The sequence below is a fragment of the Euwallacea fornicatus genome, unplaced genomic scaffold, assembly GCF_040115645.1.
Source record: "Euwallacea fornicatus isolate EFF26 unplaced genomic scaffold, ASM4011564v1 scaffold_112, whole genome shotgun sequence".
In the NCBI taxonomy this organism is placed as follows: domain Eukaryota; kingdom Metazoa; phylum Arthropoda; class Insecta; order Coleoptera; family Curculionidae; genus Euwallacea; species Euwallacea fornicatus.
Window position 1 is genome coordinate 132,072 of NW_027096080.1, and position 10,651 is coordinate 142,722.

General features: G+C 45.2%; 1 protein-coding gene across 1 annotated transcript; it reads left to right on the forward strand.

Moving 5' to 3' along the window:
- The first annotated feature begins 1,894 nt into the window (after positions 1-1,894).
- LOC136350109 (uncharacterized protein PF3D7_1120000-like) lies at positions 1,895-3,916 on the forward strand. Its single transcript, XM_066301633.1, has one exon. The coding sequence runs from the start codon at positions 1,895-1,897 to the stop codon at positions 3,914-3,916; it is 2,022 nt and encodes a 673-aa protein (XP_066157730.1).
- The last annotated feature ends 6,735 nt before the right edge of the window (positions 3,917-10,651 follow it).

Sequence of the window (10,651 nt, forward strand, 5' to 3'; positions counted from 1 at the left end):
AGCGAAGGCTCTGCGTATGGTGAGCGAGAGTCAGCATGGGTTCGTCAAGGGCAGGAGTACCTTGGACGCCATGCGGGCGGTCATGCGGATAGTTGAGGGGATCAGGGGGAAGAGCTACACGCACGCGGGCTTCTGCGTCATGGTGACAATTGATGTTAAGAACGCTTTTAATACGGCGCCTTGGGACCTAATCATCGACGTTATGAGGAGGGCCCAGGTGAGCGGGTACCTCTTGAACGTAGTTCAGTCGTACCTGCAAGATCGGGTTTTGGTGTTGCCTGACGGGGGAGTCCGAGAGCTGTCGTGTGGAGTTCCTCAGGGGTCCGTCCTGGGCCCCGTCTTGTGGAACCTCTACTACGACGGGATACTGACCGTCGAGTATCCGCGAGGGGTCACTCCGGTGGCCTACGCGGACGACTTGGCGTTGGTGGTCTCGGCGAAAGATGGGGTAACCCTAGAGGCGAGGACTAGGTGGGCCATGGAACTGGTCGCCGATACGTTCCAGCGCATGGGGCTTAGCATGGCTACGGATAAAACCGAAATGGTGCTCCTGGCCGGCCGAAGGAAAATCAGAAGTATGAGTCTGAGAGTGGACGACGTCTCGTACGAGACGAAGGAATGCGTGAAATACCTGGGAGTGTGGTTCGGCAGAAATGCTCGTTTCGGTGAGCACGTACGTCGGACCGCCGAAAAGGTAGCGAAAGTGATTGGGAAGCTCGAGGGCATTCTGCCCAGGGCGAGTGGATTGGCGTATGAAAGAAGGAGGATGATGGTAATGGCGGCATCGTCGGTCCTGCTGTACGCGGCTCCAGTCTGGCGGACGGAGTTAGCGTACGGGGGGTACGAGGCCGTCCTGGAGAGGGCAAATCGCTTGCTCGCGCTCAGGGTGGCCAGTGCCTATAGAACGGCACCGACCGCTGCGGTGTTGGCATTGGCCAAGATTCCTCCAGTGAGAATACGAGTGATGGAAAGAAGCATGATGTGGGAAGGGAATGGAGAGGCGAAGGAATGGGCAATGAACGAGTGGGAGCAGGACTGGGAGAAGTATGAGGGTTGGGCAAAGACCTTCATACCCCGGATCCGTGCGTGGCACGAGTGTGAGTGGACGAAGAGCGGGTACATGTTGGCTCAGATGTTTACCGGGCACGGAGTGTTCGGTAAATATCTGAAGCGGATACGAGTGGAAAGAAGTAGTGAATGTTGGTTCTGTGACGAAAGGGAGGACACACCGGAGCATACGCTGTGGGAATGTCCTGAGTGGGAGGGCTATCGCGCCGAGGCAAGGGCGGGGGGACTCGACCTGAACCGAAGCACGATAGGGAACGAGCTGGTGGAGAGCAAGAGCAAGTGGGTAGCGTTTGAGGGCCTGATAGAGAACATCTTGAGGGCCAAGACTGCGAGAGAGAATGAGAGAAAAAAGAGTGGAGTGCGGAGTAGAGTCCGTACCTAGTCTGGTGCGAGCAAGGAAGCCCTGATGTAATGCCGAGAGGCGGTTCCGGGGCAGAAGAGGGGAGGTGGGTTTAGTGGGTAGGCGGGCGACGTAATGGTCGGTCGAATCCCACACTACCCGGTCGTGGACCAGGCCGGGTGTCTTGAGAAGATTCCCCCTCCTCGGAAAAAAAAAAAAAAAAAAAAAAAAAAAAAAAAAAAAGGTTAGTTCAGGTTAGTTCAGGTTAGTTCAGGTTCCCGTGTGGGGTTGCTAGCCCCCCATCGGGCGCCTCCCCAGGTGGCGGATAGGGGGATGCCTCCCAGATATGGGAGGTACCGGCGAGTGAGCCGGGGCGGACCAAAACTAGCAGGGGAGGGGGGAACGGGTGGACCGGGCTCGTAGTGATGGGGAACACAACCGATCTAGGAGGGTGACGCCGAACAAAGACCACAAAAAAATTAAATGATGACGACACGGCAGCAGAGGGAAGATGTTACGGCGCAAAGGAGGGAAACCTTACTGCCGGTCGGAGAGGCGGGTGAGCGAGAGGGCCCCCACCGACCGTTATCCAGTGACCTCTCAGCATCTCAGGTGAGGAATCAGGCCGAGATGTCGAGTACAGCTACTGAAACGATGGAAGAGAGGAGAAGAGAGGAAGTCAAAGAACTGGGTACCCCGACGATAGCACAAAGAGTGAAAAAGCTGTCAACGGTGGTGTCACCTTCGGAGTATTTTACTCCCGGAAAGACGCCATCGAAAGAAGTTTCAAAAAATATTACGTTTTTGGACTTTACATGGGACGAAACTGAACATAAATCGGTAAAAAGGAAAAGGGTGGAGGAACCCAGTATAAAAAGTATAGACGATTCGGCGGAAATTAAACTAAAACGAAAATTAAAAAATTTACTTACAAGACAAGAAAAAGAAATAAAACACTTAAGAAAGGTAACAAGAGAAAATCAAAATACAAAAAAAGAAATAAAGGAAATAGCGGAGAATTTGAACAGCATTAACAGTGGAATTATGACGGCGGAGATGCAAAACATAATGTTTTTAGAAGTAAGAGAAGAAGTGAAGGAAAAAGTTGAGAAAAAAGTGGAAACGGCTAGTGTTGGAACACAAACGGAGAGCGAAGCAGAGGGGCAGGTGGAAGAAAGAGTACTTAGTGAGATCGGCGAAATAAATAATTTGGAAGAATTTTTAAAAGTGGAACGGATGAAATGGAATGAACACTTGTTTACATGTACGGAAATAAAAGTGGGTAACCCGTTGGAGACAGATACAAAAACGGTGAAGGTAGTGTGGGTAGAGCCGGGAGATCCTGAAATGAAAAGAAGCGTACAATCTCTATACGTAAAAAGATTCCCAGATATTATGGATTTTGATGACAGCTTTGAAGTGATAGAACAAACACTAAGACGGAAATCGGGGCAACAAAATGATAGACCGGACCAGAAAATAATAAAAATAAAAAGTGAACACTCGGATACAGAAATATGGAATTACTTAAAGAAAATTAGGGATGAAACTGAGGGAGATCAAGAAGTGGCATTACATCATCTGGAAGATATGTCGATCAAGAAGCTTGCAAAGATGGTGGAGGTTAACTTCAGGGGTAGCGGATGTAAGGTAACCATATATACTATAGAAGGAAAAAGGAAAAGAGAGATGGAAAATGTGCACAAAGTTAAACAGGGGAGATCTTACGCGCTAATAGTAAATAATACAGAAGAACAATTTAAAGAGACATTAAAAACAACAAAAGAACAATTGGTTCATTTACCGGAAAAAGAGGCCATTAAGGGTATTAGGAAAACTAGAGATGGAAAGCTATTAATAACAATGGAGAGAGACGGTAAAGCATTGGATGCGATAAAAAAAGAGGTACAGAAGGGTACAAAATTAAATATTAGAGAAAGCGGAGAACGTACGAAAAGGAGTAGTATACACATTAGGGGAATGGAAGCAACGACGACAAAAGAAGAAGTACATATGGCAATTATGGAGCGGTTAAATATGGAAGATGATAAAACAAGTGAGATAAAGGTGGGAGAACTAAGACCAAACGCATACGGCACGCAAGCAGTGACGGTGAACATGAAAAAAGAAGATGTTAAAAAATTAATGAAAAACAAGGAAATCAGAATAGGATTAGTAAAATGTACAGCGGAAGAACATGTTAAGGTGAATAGGTGTTTTGTATGTGGATCATACGAACATATACAGGAGGAATGTAAAGAGGATAAAACAAAAAAGACATGTTTCAAGTGTGGGAAAAGCGGTCACATTTATAGAGAATGTAGTGCCGAAGAAAGTTGTCTTTCGTGCAAAACAGTGGGTCATGCGGCGGGATCAGGCAAATGCCCGGTCTTTAGAAGAGCTCTAATAAATGTGAAAAAAGTAGGAAGGCAAAAGTCGAGACAAAGAAGTAGAGAGGAAGATCCAAGAAGAGACAAGGAGGAGATGGAAAAACAGAAAGAAAACTAATAAATAATGAAACCAATGAAACCAACAAATAATTCTAGGGAGAAAGGGGAACTAAAAGTAGCACAATTAAATATGAATAAAAGTAGGGCGGTATACGAAATGATGAGTAAATATATTGAAGAAGAAAAGATAGATATTGTACTAGGACAAGAACCAAACGATAATTACGTGATAAGAGGAAAATACTTCTGTGATAAAAGATGTGATAGCTGTTTATATATACATAATAATTTAGATATAGTGTCAGTAATTGAAGAGGAGGGATTTGTTGCGGTGGAGTTGGAGGACATGGTGGTTTTATCATGTTACTTCTCTCCAAATAGGGATTTAGATGAGTTTAAAATATTTATGGGAAACTTGGACATAAAAATAAAGATGTTTAACAAAAAAGGGTGTATTATGGCAGGTGACTTAAATGCAATGACTCCGGCAATCGGCTCAAAAAGAACAAACCCTAGGGGAAAAATACTAGAAGAGTTTACTGCAGAAAATGGATTGGAGGTATTGAATAAAGGGGAGACACCAACATTCAGGGGAGCTATGGGGGAGTCAGTAATAGATTTTACCCTGGCTACCCAGAAGATGACTAGGAAAATAACGCACTGGCGAGTGGAGGAAGAAATGGAAAATTTAAGTGACCACTGTACAATTAGTTTCACTATAAGACGAGATTGCGAAAGGGAGAAATACCGGGTAAACGAAAGCAAACATAGATGGAGAGTGACAGGAGAAGGCCTAGTAACCTTAAAAAAAAATATAAAGTTAAAAGTTGGTGGCGAGACGAAATGCGAACCGGAGAAATTAGCAAAATGTATTACGGACGAGTGCAACAATTGTTTTAATAGAGGCAGAAAAGAAGGAATCGAATTGAAACCGGTCTATTGGTGGAATGAAAGTATAGCGAACCAGAGAAGGGAATGCGTTGCAGTAAAGAGAGAAATAATACGTGCAAATAGGGGAAATGACGAGGGGAAGAAAGTCGAATTAAGAAATATGTACAAAATGGAAAGAAAGAAACTCAAGAAGAAAATTAAAAAAAGTAAAAATGAAAATTGGAGGGATCTGTGTGACGAATTGGAAAGCGATGTATGGGGCAAGGCATATCAAATACTGATGAAAAGAATGAAAACAAAAAATGGAGCAAGGATAACAAAAGAATTAGAATACCAAATTAAAAAGCTGTTCCCAGAACAGAAAAAAATTGAAATATTAAAAAAAGAAGGGGAACCGAAAGGAAATCCAATTACCAAAGAGGAATTCGAACAGGCAACGAAACAGTTAAAAAGTAAGAAAGCGCCCGGACCGGACGGCATAACGCCGGAAGTTATTAAAGCGTGCGCCGAAAGCGTGCCGGAGACAATGATAGGAATGTACAACTTGATGTTGGAAAGGGAGGAATTTCATGATGAATGGAAGACTGCAAGGTTAGTGATGTTGGAAAAGCCAAAAAAGGACGAAAGAAGCGGGAGGGCATTTAGACCTATATGCATCGTAAACGGGCTGGGAAAGCTGGCGGAAATTTTGATAAATAACAGAATAAAAATAGACATAGAGAAAAAAAAGATGTTACACAGACAACAGTATGGATTTCGAAAGGGTTTATCGACAATAAATGCTTTGGAAAATGTTTTACGAATACAAGAACAAATAAAGAAAAAGGCTGTCAAAAATAGAGAAGTGTGTGTTATGGTTACTTTGGACATAGAAAATGCTTTTAATTCAATCGGATGGCATAGGATTATTAAAGCTTTGGAACGAAAAGGGGTAGAACGGTATTTAGTAAATATAATAGTGTCATACTTGGAGGGAAGAAAAATGGTGGACGAAAATGGAAAATTGTATAGTTTGTCATGCGGGGTGCCACAGGGATCGGTGTTGGGTCCAACGCTTTGGAACCTGACATACGATGAGATAATAGAAACTCGGGTAGATAAGGGGGTGGAACTGATTGCGTACGCCGACGACTTAGCAGTCGTGGTATCGGCAAAAAGTGGAGAGATTTTGGAAAGGAAAGCTGGTTACAACGTGAACAGAATTATTGGAAAAATAGAAGAAATGGGTCTGAAGGTGGCAAAAACTAAAACAGAGATGGTGTTGATAGAAGGAAGGCGGAAAGTAAGAAAATGTGATATTCGATTGGGGGAAGAAACGGTAACGAGCGTTAAGAGTATGAAATATCTGGGAGTGTGGCTGGATAAAGACTTAAGAATGACGGAACACATACAAAAAGTTACAGAAAAAGCACAAAATAAGATAAGAGTGTTATCGAGACTAATGACAAAGAACGGAGGACCAAAGACAAAGAAAAGAAAATTAATCGCAAGTACGGTAACTTCGGCTATCCTATACGGAGCACCGATATGGGCGAGGGCTCTGAAATTCGGAAAATGTAAGACACAACTGGAGAGGGTAAATAGAAGATTGGCATTGGCAATAACTATGGCATATAGAACAACGGCAACAGAGGCGGTGACGGCACTGGCGGGAATGGCTCCTATGGAGTTTTTGGTGGAAAGAAGGATGGAGATATACAGCAAAGGACCACAGATAGAGAGAGAAGCAACAGAGGAAATGTATAGAAAATGGCAAGAAAGATGGAACAACTACAAGGGGTGGACAAGTAACTTCGTGGTGGACGTTAGGAAGTGGTCAGAAAGAGATTTTGGAAGCCTGGACTATTTTACGGTACAGGCAATGACTGGACATGGAGTTTTTGGAGTATATCTGAAGCGAATAGGAAAAGCAGTGCAGGATAAATGCTGGTTTTGTGAAGAAAAAGATACAGCAGAGCATACGTTGTTCAAATGTGGGGAATTCAGAGCGAGCAGAGAGATAGCAGAGAAGGAATGCGGCGAACGATTAACGGTGGAAAATATAGGGAAGATAATGATTAGAAGCGAGACGGATTGGAATATTGTGACGGATATGCTGAGAAATATTATGAAGAAGAAAGATGAAGAAGAGAAACGTAGAGAGAAAGAAGAGAAATGGACACGTGAGAGGGACAGAGAAGAGAAAGAGCAGTGAAGAAAGGGAAAAACAAACAACACTGAAGAAATGCCCGAAAGGGCGGTTCCAGTGAAGAGGCGGAGTTTTTTAGTGGGTATTATTACTATAGAGTCCCACACAACCCGGTTGGCCAAACAACACAACCGGGCGTGCGTAAATGCATTTTTCTCCGCCAAAAAAAAAAAAAAAAAAAAAAAAAAGGTTAGTTCAGGTTAGTTCAGGTTAGTTCAGGTTAGTTCAGGTTCCCCCCTGCGGTGTCTCCACCTTGTCGTGGTGGGGGGGCTTCACGTTTCCGACTCTTCTGTCTTCTCCAGTAGGATTCCTGCTGGAGAGGTCAGAGGAGGGGGAGACCGACTAAGAGAGACACAAAAAAGGGCGAAATGAGTAAGCAAAACATTAGAGTACCCCAGGCGGGTGATAGTCCCGCCGTCGGCTCCGACCGGGTGGAAGCCCCGGTGGCCGGCGCTGGCCCCATGGATTCTGGGGGGGGCCAAGTTTGCTCGAGGGTGTTGAGGGTTGAATTGGAGAGATGCATCGGGGAAGAACCATATAAGAAAAAAGAAAGCGTAGAAGTATTTATTCTGATGGAAACAATAGAAAGGGTTAAGGGGTTAATTAAAAATTTAGAAAATAAAATAGAAAAAAGCACTCATAGGGATATCAAAGAAATTTGCAAACAATTAGGAAAACAAAAGAAAGTATTCGAAAGAAATATAATTAAGGACTGGCTAGAAAACAATAAATACGAGAAGGCGGATAAAATGATTAACGATGCTGATGTACAAACAGAAAAAATAGGAACGGTAGAACAAGCAACTCAAACAAATAAAGAAGGGGATATTGAAAGTATAGATGGTATTAATAATTATGAGGATTTTAAAAATATTGTTGAAAATAATTGGCTTGAATCGACTTTTATAAATACGGAAATTAAAATTGGGAATCCATTGAACAGTAAAATGACAACGGTGAAGGTAGTGATGGTTGAGATGGGAGATACTAAGATGGAAAAGGGAGTGCAAGCCGAATATAGAAGAAGGTATCCGGAATTAATGGAATGTGAGGAAGATTTTGTGGTGGTTGAGCAACTTCATAACTTCAAATCTGGGGTGGGGGAGAAACAATTAAGACAGAAAATTATAAGAATTGGACTTACTGATAAGGAGGAAGAACTTTGGGAAAACTTATACAAACTTAAAACAGAAACTGTGGACGACGAGTGGGTGGCAATGCATAGAATTGAGGGGATGAGTGTTGAGAGACTAAGAAAAATAATAGAAGCGGTGTTTAAAAACGGAACAACTCAGGTCATGATCTATACGGACGGACGGGAAGAAGAAGAGATAAATAGAGGAAGAAAAAGGAAAAGTTACGCTCTAGTGGTGGACCGGGTGAGTGGGGAAGACTTGGAGACAACGATGGGTGAAATAAAGAAATCAATAAAATATAAGGGAGGAAACAAGGAAATAAATGGCCGAGAACAACGAAAGAAGGGAAAATTCTAATGACAATGGGAAGTGATGTAGGATGCGTCAAGGAGATCAAGAGTGCGATAGAGTGGCAGTTGAGGACGAAAGTGAGAGTTATGGGACCTAAAACAAAAAGGGTTGCCATACACATAAGAGGAATGGAGATTACTACAGGGAGAAAAGAGGTAAAGCAGGCGATAATGACGAGAGTTATAGGACTGAGTGAGGATGACTTTTCTTTGGGGGACATGAGGGCAAATAAATGGGACACACAGGCGGTGACAGTGGTTATGGGCGAGAAAGTGGCGGATGAATTGATGAAGGACCCATACATCAGAATCGGATATGTGAGATGCAGAATGGAGAAAAGACTGGAGGTGAAAAGGTGTTATAAATGTTGGGGATTTGAGCATGAAGCTAGGGAATGTACAGGGAAGGACAGATCGAGGTGCTGTTTTGTGTGTGGCGAAGAAGGTCATAAGGGACAGGATTGCAAAGGGGAGGACATGTGTGGGATTTGTAATGAAAAGGGACATAGGACAGGAACAGGAAAATGTGAGGCATTTAGAAGGGCTTTGAGAAGGGCTAGAGAAGAGGAAAGAAAGAGACGACTGGCTGCCCCGCCCTTTGGGGGGGTGGGGTAGTCAAGGGAAATACCATCCCCCCCCTGAAGTAATGCTTAGCGGCGGTTCCGGGGGGGAACCAGGGTGAAGAGAGGAGGGTTTTAGTGGGTAGGCGTCCCATTCAGGGACGAATCCCACATAACCCGGTCGCCAGAACAACAGGCCGGGTACCTATGAAGGTTTCCCTCCTCTATAAAAAAAAAAAAAAAAAAAAAAAAAAAAAAAAAAAGGTTAGTTCAGGTTAGTTCAGGTTAGTTCAGGTTCCTGTGGGTTGAGCAACCTATCAGGCGCGTCCCCCGGGTGGCGGATAGGGGAATGGCCAATGCTCCTTGCGGGGCTTTGGTTAGTGGAAGTGATAAGTGATGGCTGCAAAGTAAAATTTGCAAGTCCGGAATGAAAACTTCTGCCGTGGACCAGCTCAGTATACCGTAAACATCTGATGTGCTTCGGTGAAATGGCAGGAATGTTGTTTTACCGGGGCTGCTTTGGGTGAGCGGGGATCTTTCAAGATCGTGTGGTGAGGCCACTATAAACACCTTCCAATTCCCATGGTGTGGTGCGCGTCTAAGGGATGCAAGGCTGGGGGGAAGTCCAGCTCCGAGCGGCCCCGTAAAGATTCACCCTGTGAATTCAGACTTGGCGAGTCTACGGAACTTTAGCTGAAATTGTACTTTCCTACCAAAGTGCAGCTTCTCCCAACTTACCCCTAATCCTCGCAAACTTCCGCTCTTCGGAGAATCCTTAATCGTCCTATCCAAAGATCATACCGTAAACATCCGACTGGTACTGATGGGGGCTGCAGGGATGGGGTCATCATCGGGGCGAATCGGGTGAGCGGGGGCCCCCCTGGGGGCCGGGTGGTGAGGCCACTCTAAATACCTTCCAAATCCTAAGGTGGGGTGCGCGCCGAAGGGATGCATGGCTGGATGGAAGTCCGGTTCCTAGCGGCCCCGTTAGGGTTCACCTTCATCCAGTGAACATAGGTGTGGCGAGCCTACGGATACCTAAGCTGGAATTGTACCGAGTCCCAAGTGCAGTTTGTCCAATCACCTTATCCTTGATGAATTCCGACTCCACGGAGTGTCCTTGAAATTATCCAGCATCCTGAAAGAACCCATCCTGATATCCTGTGCTTACCCAAAGACTAACCTGGATGGAAGAGATGAGGGGAGAGAAATTTGTAAAAAATGAATATGAGTGACTTGAAAAACGAGTTACCCCAGGCGGGTGATAATCCCGCCGTTGGCTCCGACCGGGTGAAAGCCCCGGTGACCAACGCTGGCCCCAAGGATTCTGGGGAGGGCCACAGCCACTTGGGACGGGGAGAGACGTCCGCGCAGAGGGAGGAGGGAACAGGGAGGGGTGGGTTCGCGAGGAGTGAGAAGCTCCTGCGGACGCCGCCTATGAAGGAGATGCAGGTGAGTAAGGGGGATGAGGGGGCGATGGGGGAGGAGCTCTCCGATGCCTCCCAGGAAGAGGTGCCCCATCTCGCGACTACCCCCCAGGGGGGGAAACGGGGGAGGGCACAGGAGAGCTTCTCTCCCATGGCCGATCGTAGGGACTTGGAGGAGAAGGTGGAGAACCTGGATCGGGTTGTTAAGAGCCTACGGAAACCGAAGGAGGAGCTCTTGGAC

What these genes read in the sequence shown, in the direction of transcription:
- LOC136350109 (XM_066301633.1), top strand. Translation starts at nt 1,895, where the DNA reads ATGACGACACGGCAGCAGAGGGAAGATGTTACGGCGCAAAGGAGGGAA.